General features: G+C 41.2%; 1 protein-coding gene across 2 annotated transcripts in view; it reads left to right on the top strand.

The window, feature by feature from the left end:
* Positions 1 to 15041, top strand: part of LOC113571430 (alpha-1,6-mannosylglycoprotein 6-beta-N-acetylglucosaminyltransferase B-like) — a 65998-nt gene that overhangs the window by 35537 nt on the left and 15420 nt on the right. For both annotated transcript variants that reach the window (XM_035528609.1, XM_035528608.1), the window contains exons 8-9: positions 391 to 560; positions 14132 to 14263. In XM_035528609.1, coding sequence (XP_035384502.1) covers positions 391 to 560; positions 14132 to 14263 — 302 coding nt within the window. The remainder of the gene's footprint in view (positions 1 to 390; positions 561 to 14131; positions 14264 to 15041) is intronic.

Here is a 15041-nt window from a genome sequence, read left to right as displayed (position 1 = left end):
TGCAAGACACAACTTAGCATCCATCTAGCCAATTATCACATGAAATAGAATACTGTGTATAGAAATGCATGTGAATCCTATGTGACTCATCTAAACAATATAAACACTGCAGACAATGTAAACACTGCTAATTAAAGCAAGTATTTTTGAATAATTTGAATAATCTCATTTTAAATCTGGCAGGTAGCAGAGGCAAAGTAACTTATAAACTGCAAGTAACTTATGGACTATACTGTTTAAATTATAAAATCATTGCTGCATAAGACTGGACTTTAGCACAAACGGTTCCTGAATGTTCTTTCAGAAGGTTCTCTCTCTCTCTCTCTCTCTCTCTCTCTCTCTCTCTCTCTCTCTCTCTCTCTCTCTCTCTCTCTCTCCCCCCTGTTGCAGGTACTGGTGCATGTGGGTTTTCTGACAGAAGAGTCTGGTGATGTGTTCAGTCCTAAAGTGCTAAAGGGAGGACCCCTGGGGGAGATGGTGCAGTGGGCTGACATCCTAGCTGCCCTTCATGTGCTGGGGCACAACCTCAAGATCTCAGTATCGGTTAAGGAGCTGCAGGGGTGAGTCCTTTCAATGGGTTGTTTTTGTATTACTGTATATTTCAGTACCATGGATAGTGCCAGTGCTAAAGTGGAGAACTCCATTTCAAGAAAAGCATTATGACTTGGATTTGAGTCAGAGATATCAACTGTGTCTAGTTTTTAGTTTACAAATGCCTCCCTCACATATTGTTATTGTAGTACTGCATATGCATCTTACAAAAGAGTAATCTCTAAATACATATGGGACATCAAGATATCAACTCCACATCAAACCCAATGCTTTTATTAGATATTTTGGTCAAAATGTGCATAAGAGAACTCTGGGTCCCTTTCTCTGTGATGCCTATATTTTAGACATCTCTCTTATCTGTCCTGACCACAAAGAATGCAATCCTGAAAATGGCTTTCTTCTCTATAAAACCCAGGAATGGTAAGGCACAGTTTGTCATTACAACACCTTTACTGAGAGAACCTTAAATTTCTAGCACTCTACCCCTAGTGAGCTTTGGTGAGATGAGATATTGCTGTGTAGATGGATAAAATGAAGAATGGTTCTCAGTGTTCTTTTTCATTATGAGAAAAATGATATGTTTGTCTTTTTTATGAGCTCATCTTTTTGAATTGGGCTGGAAAATAGACACCGGATACCCATTAATCCCTTTGTAAAGGCTGTTAAAGGAGAAAAGATTTTCACAAGCCCTCTGCTGCCTCCCCCCTCCCCTTCCTCCACTTCCCAACCTCCACCCGCACCCAAACCCACATCTCTTAACATCTGCAGCTCAGCATGTGATGAGTGTGTAGGTTATTCCTCCACACACTAGGGACACGATCTGAACCTACCATTTCTCTCAGCTCCAAATGAGCAAAGAATGTCCTGATTGCTCCTGCCTGTCCCTACAGGTTCCTCCATACAAGCTCTCATTTCTCCCAGAGCTGCGCACTCTGTTGGCCCTCTGGAGAGTCGTGTCAGTAATCTCCCGCTCTCTGCCTACCTCTGACTCCTCCCTGGTCCCCCCCCCCCACACACACACACACACTTCTCTTTCCCCTGCTCCTCCGTAGGGAGAATCCAGGTGTGTGTTCTGCAGCTGCTGGTTCATGCAGGGCTGTTCTGTTGCTCAAGTTCTCTCCTTCATTGGCTCCCATGGAGATTTGCAGCTGTGTCCTCACTCAGCCTCACTTCCAGATCAACACTGTCACTTTACATGCAGGGCCCGGAGAGATCTGAGAGCTCAAACAGCTCTGAAAAACAGCTTGAACATACTGATGTCATGCCTCCAATCTAAATGCCTTCAAATTATTAAATGGTCACCTGCTGGGAGTGGTTGGTGTGGGTATTTTTAGGATGTTTTTTGTTTGTTTGTTTAGGGTTTTTTACAGTTTCTTATGCAGTCAGCATAATAACAGTGAACATAACAATCATGCAAAGGAAAGTGATAATTTTATATACATCTTTATGTATAAAATCTTTAACTTTTTATTTTCCTTAACCCTGCACTGCAAGGAATTGAATACTGAAACGTAGCCTTTAAGTCAGCCAGTTATAAGGCTCACTTATTCTGTAACAGCTATTAAAACAGACAGTCTCAAACTAGCACTGCCTTAGAGCTAAAAATAAAAACAGCTTAGGTTTAGAGCTCAACATTATTAAAGAAAGGGCAAATGATTATTTGTAACACTGGGATTATGATACTAAAGCTCAAAATGAATTGGAGTGTGAATAAGCCCTAAAAAGAGGCTACGGATTGAAAGAGCCTAATGTGATAGCAAACCTGCTTAAAGCTCCCTGACCCCAGTGGACAGGAACATGTAAAATGAAAGAACTCAAAAAACAAAACTAAGGAAGCTGTAACCTTGAGCGGTAAGGAGGTGGACACGTGCGGAGAAGACCGAGATTTATTCAGGGCAAATCCAGAATCAGAGACGTTAAGGCAGTCCAGGGTCAAAGAGCCAACACGTAGAGCAAAGGGATACATGAGTAAACAAAATAAACACACTCAAAGGCAAACGGGGAAGCAGGCTATAACTAAGGCTAGGGAAAACTCAGGGCTAGGAAACACAGAATACAAACCAACGCAACCATACAAAAGAAACATGCAACCATTCAATGAACTAAACACATTCCAACACATTCAACCATCAATGACGAGGGTTAAGCAGGATGCGGGGACGAGGCACGTCAAACATAAACATACATTTTATTTACACATGAAACATACACGTATTAACTCTACTTGGATCAAACACCGACAACTTTGACGATATGAAACGAGACTTATATACACTCATGACGATTACACACAAGGATAAGGTGCACAACACAAGAGGGCGTGGCAATACGAACACAGACACGCACACACGCAGACTTGAGGGGGGAGGGGCCGTACCGTGACAGAAATTGCCTAATGAATACTTAAATAGGGGCGCACCCCACTCATTTTTGTGTAAGATGGTGGCAGGAATGGGAGCGTGAAAGGCAAAAAGCTACTAGTGACAGAGGCTGAACATAAAAAAGTTGTCTGGTGGCCTCAGCAGTGGCATCGCCAATAAACACAAGTTTGCTTGGCAGAATGTGGCTGCAGCAGTTGATGGTGTTCATTCCACAAGCACACTATTGCAGAGGTGGAAAAGACATGCTCAGATGTAAAGAAGCAACTTGCTTTGTAAAGACAGAGTGTAACTGTGACAAGTTGGGAAAAGCCTCCATGCCTGTTGGCTAGTGCATACAGACAATTCAATCTGCCTTTTACAACCCAGTGGTTTGCTCCACAAAAGAACATTCCAGAGCATTATTGTATCATTCCTCCCCTGTGCTATCTGGCTTATGGGATAAGAGCCAGCATTTAAGGGGGTAGCCATGGTCACCCGCAGGTGTTACCGCAATACGGATGCTGTTGATTGCTCCGATTACATTAGGAAATCCAGGCATTGCTGCAAATTGTACTTTGATGTTGGCCTGTTCACTCACCATGTAAAATTGGATGTAATGATGCCCACCGGCTGGCATGATGGCATGTTAGGATACCTAGGATATCCCTGACTATCAGATAATTCCTTCTGGATGCAATCAGTTGCCAGGAATCTGAGGGTCATTAAGATTGTAAATTGATAGGCATTGCCCAGTTTCACAAGGTTGATCTCTAAAACTGGGCCTAACTCAGTACAAAGTTCCAACAGAATGGCTTTTCTAAATCGAAAATCGACTCATTAACCAGTTATTGTGGGAAAGAAAATCTTTGTTGCCTCTATAAACAATGTGCTTTGTCAGAGGTTCATTTTCAGCTAGCCTATTTACGAATTTACATTTCATAATGCTGACTTTAAGGTAACACAGGGTTTGTTAACATAATACAAGCCAATTACATGCACAGCACATTTGATGAACTATTATAAATAACAGGAATGCCGCATAGAAAATATTAATTGAATGTTATCTAATAGATGGATAGAGAGAGGGAGTGAGAGAGATAGTGAGGGAGAGCAGGAAAGGGAAACAGAGAAAGTGAGAGAGAAGTAGAGTTTAGTAGTAAAAAGACACAAAAGCCCCTTGGCAGCTGCAAGATAAAGAAAGGCAGTGTGGTGGGACAGACATTCTCTCATTTACTCTACCTTTACTAAGTGGCTTCATGCTCTTTATTTATTCATCTTCTAAACCACTTAATCCAGTTCAGGGTCATGGGGGGGCTGAGTCCTAAACCCAACCATGGACAAGGCAGCAAACCATGAAGCTGTATTACCGCAAGCTGTGTTCCACATTTCAATAAAATAACAGTATGAAAAACTGTGAATCATATCTACAGAGGAACATACAGTAACCCTTGTTGCAAAGTATGTCATTATATTAATATCGTACCTCCAGAGAGATGCAAACTGGTGCAGAATTTTACCCTCTTCACCCCTCCCCCAGCACACACAGACATGAGACAGCTTTGAAAATCACTGAAAAAATTATTAGTCACTAGTGAGTTTTACTTCTGTAGCTAATGTGACGACATCTTTATCTTCAGTATGACATGCTTACCGAGCATGTATCTAATGTGCTAATGCCATTAAAGAAGTCTGGAACTGAAATCAGAGAGGAAGTAGAGGAAGAGATAGAGAAAGAAAGAGAAAGAGGTAGAGAGAGAATGGAGGGTTAATCCAGGTTGTTTCTCTGCCTGTGACAATTGATGTATCAGGTTCAGGTGTTCTGATGTACTAAAAGAGGCCTGAAGTAAAAGAAGACACACACACACACACACACACACAAACACACTCACACACACACACACACTCACACACACACACACACACACACACACACACACACACACACACACACACACACACACACATTCACTGTGGTAAAGTTCCATCAGGGAGCTCTCTGCTTGAGCACACACAGATGCACACACACACACACACACACACACACACGTTTACATTTACATTTATGGAATTTAGCAGACGCTCTTATCCAGAGCGACTTACAAAAGTGCTTTGTCATTTACTCATAGAATATCCTACTACACAGTACAGTAGTAGGTATCAAACATAACAATGAACTAGAATACTGTAGAATACAGGGATGAATGCTGATACCTAGAAGTACAAAATACATAAGGTCTATCTTACACAATGATAAGCGCTATAAGCAATAAGTGCTAGAGTTTGTTAATCAACATAAACAATACCCTACAAAAAGTATTAAATTAGTCAGTCAATATGGGAGCAGTGTCGGTTGTCCTTTAAATATTTTCCAAATAGATGGGTCTTCAGTCTTGCGTTTGAAAACTGCAAGGGATTCTGCTGTCCAGACAGCAAGTGGGAGTTCATTCCACCATCTTTGAGCCAGGACAGAAAATAGTCTCGCTGCTTGTCGTCCATGATTCCTGAAGCAAGGCATTTCAAGCCGAGCCATACCTGAGGTTTGAAGTACTGGAGGTACGGATCAGACTTTAAGCATTGACCTCATCTATGAAGGGGCTGGTCCATTTTTAGCTTTGTAGGCAAGCATTAAGAGCTAATGAAGGGAGCGCAGCAGTGGAGTAACGTGTAAACTTTGGAAGACTGAAGACCAGTTGTGCTGCTGCATTCTGGACAAGTTGTAGAGGTTTGATGGCTCTTAGAGGAAGTCCAGCAAGTAGCGAGTTGCAGTAGTCTAGCTTTGAGATCACAAGAGACTGCACAAGCACCTGGGTAGCTTCCTGCGAGAGAAAGGGCCGAATCCCTCATATGTTACAAAGGAGAAATCTGCAAGACCGGGTTAGATTAGAAACATGAGTTGAGAACGACAACTGGTTGTCCAAAGCTATGCCCAGGCTATGGGTAGCTTCAGATGGTGATACCAGGGAGTTCTCAAAGGAAACTGTGAGGTCATGGTAAGGGTTGGGAGTACCTGGGATGAACAGAAGCTCTGTTTTACTGGGGTTGAGCTTCAAGTGGTGGGCTGTCATCCATTACGTGATGTCTCTCTCACACACACACACACACACACACACACACACATACATGCACGCACACACGCATGCACACACACACACATGCACACACACACACACACACACACACACACACACACACACACACACACACACACACTACTGTAACCTTCTAAAAGGGAGCTCCCTCCATGACTACACACACACATGCATAATGAACACACTGCTGCAACCTACTAAAAGGAAGCTCCTTTTATGGCCACACACACACCGCTGTAACCTTCCATCAGGGATCTCCCACCACATACCCACACACACTCACACACACAGCTACGTTCCATCAGGGAGTCCCCTCCCAGACTAAGCTCTCCCATGCTAATGATTAAACAGCAGCCACAAAGTGTCAGCTGCCACTCCAGGCTCTTTGAGAGAGAGTGCCCATATGCCAGCTGTCTGTCTATCTAGTCTGTCTGTCTGTCGGATTGTTTATCTGCCAGCTGTCTGTCTGTCTGACTCCTTTCTTCATTGTGCTCTCATCATCCTCCTGCACCTATGAAACAGAGACTAAGGCAAGGAGAGATGATCACCCCTAAAACTTCTGCTGTCAAGGTTGTTCCCACTAGTGTCGGTCAAAGTTTGTGCCTCTGGACTTCATTCTCAGTGCATTCATACTCCGACCTTCCTTACAAAACTTTTCATGCTGATACAGAATACTGTATACAGAAGTTGAAAGTTGAAAACAAAACAACATATATTACTGTTTAACAATTAACAAAAATTAATACAAATTGTAAGCTATGTTTAGATCCAAGATATTAGTTTATAAGGGCAGTAAGTATATGTAAAAACGCTCTAAAGCAAGTTGATATACAATATTAGAATACAAAATAAATCCAAATATAAAATAATTTAAGTAACAATCTTCTTTCATTTTACAAAGGTATTAATACCTTTAATCTGATATATATTCACATCTTCTCTCCTTCCTGCCTGCATGACCCTGCCGTTGAATACGAACTTTCTGCTATTTCCACTCTTATTGTGCATCTCTTTAATTCAGCACTTCTCTTCAAGCTCTGCCCTTTCTTCCTTTGCCGTAGCTAAAGTGATGGGAAGAGTTGTAGCCTCACATCTTATATTAGTGTATTACTACTAATCTATATGTGCCATTCTATCTGAGTCTGCTGCCCTGAGAGGTGCCAGTGATTCTGCCTTCTAGTGATAAAGGTTTTCATTACATCTTCATCATCCCGGACCTCACTGCGACTTTTAACATTTTAAATCATGATATACTTATTACAAGCCTCTCATCTGTAGGTATTAGTGGCTTAGCACTTACGGGCCAATCTTACTAACAGGCATCTGTTTATTTGTCGGGATAAGTTATTGTCCCGGTTGCTCATGGATTATCACTGGGTTCTGTTTTTAGACCACTGATCTCATGTAATACATCTAATCCCTAGGCCAGATCATTCCTATTCATTGGTTTAAGGTTTCACTGTTATGTCAATGATATTCAGATCTACTGTAATCCCGTTTCTCCCACAGTTTCATTGGCATCACAGTTTTATAACACTGATTATATAATAACCTCCACCCTCTGCTCAGCAATACTGATGCCAGACTGTTGGTAAACACCTTCATTTTATTAAATATTGATCATTGCAGTTTCCTAATGGTATTCCTGCTGAATTGCTTAACTGGCTTCACACAGACAAAAATCTCTGCTTGTATTATTCTGGTCTATATCAGTTCCTCAGCTTACACTGAGCTTTATTAACTTAAACTTTATCAGTTTGAGTTGGGCACTAACTTCTGTCTTGCATTTCATGCAAATCAAGCAATGTAAACTAAATTTCGTTGGAGGGGAGACAGGTCTCTAAGTCAGCTTGCCAACCCTTAAAATGACTCAGCATGTTAAAATGTGCTGGTCCACAAGTCATCTTAAGCATGTCGTGCCATCCAGAATCACTCCAAGCACGGTTCTCCATGGCCAGGCACACTGCAGGATTACCTCCCCAAGTTACTGCAGCTTGGTTCCGCACACTGCTGAGGAACTGTGGGGAACAGGTGAGTGTAACTAGTGCTGACCTTCATGTAGTTCAGGACAAGTAAAACCAGATCTCTTCCATATGACACTGGAATCACTAGTCAGGACAAATGCCTCGTGGAGTATATCGTGAAGTATTTTAAACCACATGCATTTTTGCTGATTCACAATTTTCTATAGTATTTTTATCTTTCCTGAAGTTAGATGAAAGATCCACACTTTCTTAACATTGAGGTAGTTAAGGTTGCTGATGGGGTTACATTGTGTGATATGGTGAGAGGTTGAGAGGTTTTGGTTGTGGTTTTGGTAACAACGGGTAACTTAAATGCATCTCAGACCACCTCCTCACATGCTTTGTGTAATCAAATTCAAATCTGCTTTAAATCTATTTTGGTGAATTTACATTTGTATTTTATGTAGATATATTCTGTATGGATTTAATCACGATACTCAAGATGCATGAAACAACCAAGCATATACATGTGGTGTGTGTGTGTGTGTGTGTGTGTGTGTGTGTGTGTGTGTGTGTGTGTGTGTGTGTGTGTGTGTGTGAGAGAGAGAGTAAATGCTGTATGTGCTTTTCTATATCAAGCTTGGCCAATTCTCGCAGCACGAGGTCCAGCCAATATTATCTAATAATAGCAAGAGGGTTTGGCATTGAACCCTGCATCACCCACTAACAGCTACTCCCAGAGTCTGAGTACCAAGTGCTAGCAACCTCACACACACATGCACATGTGCACGCACATACACGTTTGCTCATATTGCTTCCTTTACACTCAAAGCCTCAGATGTTTTTCTATAGTCCATGACTTTCCAAATGTTCAACCATGTGCTGCTAATACATGTGTGTACATTTGTGTGAGACAGGGCTTGTGCTAGGGCAATGCAGCCACCTAGCACTACATTTTACTAATTTTGCAGAGCACACACTCACTAATTACCATTTGTTAATTTGGTGCAAATAAATATCCCTGTGACAAGGTTAGTTGAGTGGTGCAACAGAGGGTGTTGCATTTAAAGTTTCTCTCAATGGGATTTTTACCACGAACATTACCCCACTAAAAAAAATCCCCCCAATTACTGACGAAATATAACGGATTTAACCATTTTTATAAGGAAAAACAATTGCATTATGATTATTAAATGTGAATCACACAGTGGTGTTATTATATGTGAAAAATTATATCGTTTAACTAAGGTAAATATTCATATCACAGTTATATAAATATTAATTTTATTCTCATCACAGTGGACAACAAAAATGATTATGATAATAATAATATGTATTATCATAAATTTGTTGGCTTTAGTGCCCCAGTGCAGTCATCTCTTTTCAGGCCAGTTTAGTCTCAGTAGACCTGAGAAGTCTGCTTCAAGTACCATATCAGCTTCAAGTTCCACATCTGCTTCAAGTTTTATATTTACTTCAAGTGCCATATATTGTGGCCTAGCAACTCTGTACCTCCCGGACAAGTATGTCTGTTTCCTTATCTGTGAATGTTTTTGGCACTGCTATTCCAGCAAGCTTGCTGCCATGACCACATTGTCACTACACTGTCAACTGCTCTGGCTCGTCTTTAAAAAGGAATGAGAGGAGTTAATTAGAGATTGTGGCACTGCACCTAATCCCACCTTCTGATCATGTGATCAGTCTAATCCCACCTTCTGATCAAGTGATCAGTCTAATCGCACCTGTTTATCATGTGATCAGTCTAATCCCACCTTCTGATCATGTGATCAGTCTAATCCCACCTTCTGATCATGTGATCAATCTAACCACACCTGCTGATCATGTGATCAGTCTAATCCCACCTTCTGATCATGTGATCAATCTAACCACACCTGCTGATCATGTGATCAGTCTAAGACCACCTTCTGATCATGTGATCAGTCTAAGCCCACCTTCTGATCATGTGATCAGTCTATCCACACCTGCTGATCATGTGATCAGTCTAACCACACCTCAGATTAGTGCCTCTGCACTAATAGCAAGCAAAATGTCTACCATGCCAGTACGTGTCTGTGCATGAGCTGTGTGTGTGTGTGTGTGTGTTCAGTTTCATTATTGTTCTTGTTTTCAATAGCATCTCACTCTGTGCAAATTAATTTTTTCCCAAATGAACCCTGGGATTAGTATACATCTAATTAAAGCCTCCTACCAGACACAGCAGTTTTCCTGAATGTGTAAACGGCTGTGTAGTGTGCTTCTCATTATGACACATTCACTCTCTCTGGGTGTCATGGCACTGTTACAATCATAACTCCACTTGTCACAAATGACTCGTAGTCTCCATTCAGTCTCATGCAACCTATTATACAGCATATCATAAATTTATCTGCATATGAGAGAGCATGCAGAATGCGAAGCTTCGCAGGAAGAACTTACACACTCATGCACCTAACCACACAAACACAGTAGGTGTGCTAAATCAATCGAAGTTAAATAAAATATGCATCTAATATATCTTCAACTGCCAAAATATTAAGATTTTCAAAATATTTTTCACGTTTTAATCCATTTGAATAATAAGAAAAGTAAAGTTTCATTTGAGTGCATGTGACTACAGTACATCTTCCTTTAGGTGCATGTTGCGATTTTATGTTTCACTCCATTCTTATATGTCTCTGCCCCAGTTACTATTAAAGGCACATTTTATTGCACCTTTCATGCACTGAGGTCATTCAAAGCATGCAGGAGTGCTGTCCAGTCTTCCCACACCAGCTTCATGACCTGGTTTATGGTGAGAGTGTGTGCTGGTTCCTGTAAGGTGTTTTTTTTTTTTTTTTCAAGGACTACATTATTCAAGAGAGTCTTTCCAACTGAGTTCAGTGAGTACCAACCTGCAGTTTTAGTGCAGTCCTGTTGGAAATTAATGAACAGTTCCAGATCCAGTTTTGACCCAGTTTTGATTTAGCATGTGTCTGTACAACCTGTGTTTCTAGCTTTATCAAGGACAGAAAGGAAAGCAGAGATTTAGACACTGTCTTAGCAACTGTAGGATTCACCATGGGCTCACACTGTGTGAAATAAAATCTTCAGTCTTTACTGAGGCATGTGTTCCAGCCACTTCAGGGTACAATGTCTTGTTAGTGGTACAACTAAGCTTGCTAGTGTAGTAATTTCTGTTACATATGCTAAAGTTTTCTTCAGGGTAATTTTGTATGGAGGAAAGATAAAGAGCTAAAATGTGTCACATTTAATCTTACGCAGGTAATATTATGTATGTATTTCCTTTCCTCTGCAATTTTCTTCAGGATCAAGAATGTGTTATCTTTTTTTCTCTTATGTATATTTGTATGGAAAAGTAATTAAAGCAGGACACATGCAAACCCGATACTTTTTTGGGTGCTTCTGAAGCCTCTCTACCCCCTCCACCCCTGCATCCTCCTCCACCCCTGCATCCTCCTCCACCCCTGCATCCTCCTCCACCCCTGCACCCTCCTCCACCCCTGCATCCTCCTCCACCCCTGCATCCTCCTCCACCCCTGCACCCTCTCCTCCCCCTCCACCCTCCACCCTCTCCTCCCTCATCCACCCCTCCACCCCTCACACAATAAAGATCCACATAGTATTGGATTTATTTCTTTGTTTCTTTTGAAATAAAGAAACTATAAGAAAGGGAGATAAAAATGACTCCCCACCCCAAAATACAGTATATATTGGGAGTTTATAGACACTTTCAAGTTTTCCCTATTTTGGTATGTTTGCTAGATTCATTAAAAAAATGGATTCAGCTCCTTTTGTCCAAACACAATACTCCGCGATGACAAGCAAAAGCTGTTTATTGAAATGTCTTGTAAATATAATAAAAACAATATTATAGCATTTCCATAAATTTTCTAATATTTTGTTACGATACTCACTACTGAGCTCTGGTGCATCTTATTTACAGAAACACAACAATCAGTGCAGATCTCTATCAATCAGACCTTTATGGTAAAGTGCCCAGGGGAAAGCCATTTATGGTAAAAAGACCCAGTAGAGTCTGGGCCAAAAGACCCGGTAGAGCCTTCTTGGAGTTTCCCAAAAGGCAATTGAACAATTCTCATACCATGAGAAGCAAGATCCTCTGGGAAGCTAAATCCAGTAGTATGTATGGAGGAATCCAGTCACTGAGTATCATCTGATTAATACTGTCCCTACAGTCAAGTGGTAGCAGCAGCATGCAGTGCTTTTCTCAACAGGGACTGGGAGACAGGACAGAGGGAAAGACAGATGCAGACAAATATAGAGCACTCCTGATGAAATTGTTTTCCAGAGTGCCCAAGAACTGAGACTCCAGTGAAGGTTTACATTTCAACAAGACAGTGACCCAAAGCACACTGTCAAGACGACACAGGAGTGGCTTCATGAAGACTGTGAATGTTCTTGGAGTGGCCCAGCCAGATTTCGAATATGAAAACCTGGAGAAATCGGGAAATGGCTGTACTCCTCATATAAAGCATGCATGTATGTGCATACATACTTGCTTTATGTGTGTGTGTGTGTGTGTCTGTGTGTGTGTGTGTGTGTGTGTGTGTGTGTGTGTGTGTGTGTGTGTGTGTGTGTGTGTGTGTGTGTGTGTGTGTGCATGACCATGTGTGTGTGAAGATAAAAGGATTCTTATCACACACAATCAGGTTGCTTCCTAGTAGATTTAGTATCTGGAAGAGGATATGTCCTTTTTCCTGTGAGTGGTGTGCTCTTTATGTGTGAGTGTGTGCCTGGGTTCTGCAACAGGACAAACTTGTTTTGTCACTCTGCATAAAGTCCTGTAGATGGTGTATTTCAGTGATTTTAGTAGTCCATGTGTGAGTTTTAGCTCGTTCATAATCCACATGTGCATTTCAGTGCATCCATTGAGTCCATACATGCATTTCAGTGTTTTCATTAGTCAAACACATGCATTTCAGTATTTTCAGTAGTCCATATGTGTATTTGTGTGTTCAGTACTCACATGTACATTTCTATATGTTCAGCAGTATACATTTGTATTGAAATACATTCAGTAGTCTACACATCCCTAGCTGTGTTTCAAACGTGCAGTAACTCATTCCCTCTCTGAGGCTGGAAAGTGTCCTGTGCCGAGCACCTTGGTAGAGATTGATTAATGCGGGATGCTAGAGAAGTGATCCAGGAGAGCACAGGGTTCAGTGTGAATTATCTTGTTTTTGATTATAAGGTACACAGTACTTTAGCAGCTATACAAGAAAACTAGCCATTTACAGATGGTCCACCAAACTTGACTAGCTTTATAGATGGGTGAAGTAGTCTGATTTGCCAAAGGGCTATTGGCAAGTCCCATTTTGTAAGTGAGTGAGTGAAATTTCTGCCTTCATGACACCAGCAGAATTATATTCTATAAAGTTATGAGCTTCATTATGTAATGCTATGGCTACATTTCAGCGGTTAGTGAATAGAGTTGTGGCAGCCTAGAAGGATATGTGGCATATTCAGAGGATGATTTAACAACATACGGGAGCAATATCTCCAGCGTATCCGTGATTTGTTTAATCATTTAGCTCCCTCCCCTCATATGATCAACATCAGACTGTGACTTATCTGGTGATGGACTAAGGCTGATTGTGGCCTGTGCAAGGTCCGAGCTATTAACCAGTACCCCACCAGCTCAGTAGTGGCGAGCTTGCTCTTTCATTTTACCTCGCTTGTTGTCTCTCTCTGTTTCTTTTACAGGGCTTGGATGGACCCTCTAATGTTGGCTGGGATGCTGTCTATAGGGCTTTCAGGGTTGCTTTTATAGAATTTGATATGAAGTTAAAAAAAGAAAAAGAAATCAAAGAATGATAGAGAATTTCTGCTACACTTTCTGCCTGTTCCTTAGCTTGTTATGAACAGGCTAAAAGCTGCTCCGTAACTCCTTGCTCCGGACCCGCTTTTAGCCGTTTCCTTAGCTTGCTATGAAAGGGATAAAAGCTGCTCCATAACACTTCGCTCCTCAAAGAGCATTGCGGCTTTGCACTCTGCTAATAGAGGCCATTCCTCCCACCACACACAGGACGATGCATCTTGGCTGTTTCTCTGTGCTACTGAACTTGGTTGGCTCACTAGCTTCTGTACACACACGATTAACTAAGGCTTGTTTTTTCCATTTAGATGAGTGGTTTGTTTTTGTCAGGTTCCTCGGCGTGCCCCCAGGAAGAGGAAGCTGCCCACTGCGTGGTCCTTTGCCCTTTGATCTAATCTACACTGACTACCATGGACTGCAGCAGATGAAACAGCATATGGGCCTCTCCCTCAAAAAGCACAAGTTAGTGTGTCTGTGTGTGCATGGGTGTATGTGTGTTTGCATGCATTGTGTCTGTGTGTATGTATAGGATCTGTCAATAAGAGATTGGTCTTGCACTCTGTTAGTATACTGTTTCTGTGTGCTCTACATCCTGCACTCAGTGTTGTGCATGCACTGGTGATTGCTTTGGCCTGTGCTGTAAGACTTCTGATCAGACCATCACTGTTCATACATCTGAAACAAAATCAGCACTGATAAGTGGAACCTAAGATGGAAAGACATCAAACACTGCAATGACTATAATTATTGGGAGCGCAATTAGGCAATGTGTGTTAGATTATAAACATTTTAATAAGACTTATGGAGTGAAATAGGACTGATTCATCTGCTATAATAAATCCATTTAGTTCTTTCGATTTCACTGTGTTTCACCTTGTATAATGAATCAATTTATTTCTTTAGCTTTAACTGTGTTTTGTCTGATGTAATAAAATCCATTTAGTCTTTTAGATTTCACTGAATTTGGAGAATTAATCCATTTAGTCCTTTAGATTTCACTGAGATTTGTCTGGTGTAATGAATCAGTTCAGTCCTTTAGATTTGAGTGGGATTCGTCTGCTGCAATGAATCAGTTCAGTCCTTTAGATTTGAGTGAGATTTGTCTGGTGTAATAAATCAATTCGGTCCATTAGATTTGAGTGCATTTCGTCTGGTGTAATTAATCTATTCAGTCCTTTAGATTTCTCTGCCTTTTGCCTTAATACTGGTCTGTTTTCTCTTGAGCTGCATTTTTAATTTA

This window comes from Electrophorus electricus, chromosome 1 (assembly GCF_013358815.1).
Source record: "Electrophorus electricus isolate fEleEle1 chromosome 1, fEleEle1.pri, whole genome shotgun sequence".
In the NCBI taxonomy this organism is placed as follows: domain Eukaryota; kingdom Metazoa; phylum Chordata; class Actinopteri; order Gymnotiformes; family Gymnotidae; genus Electrophorus; species Electrophorus electricus.
The sequence above is the reverse complement of the archived record's forward strand: the minus strand, read 5'-3'. Positions and strand labels throughout refer to the sequence as shown.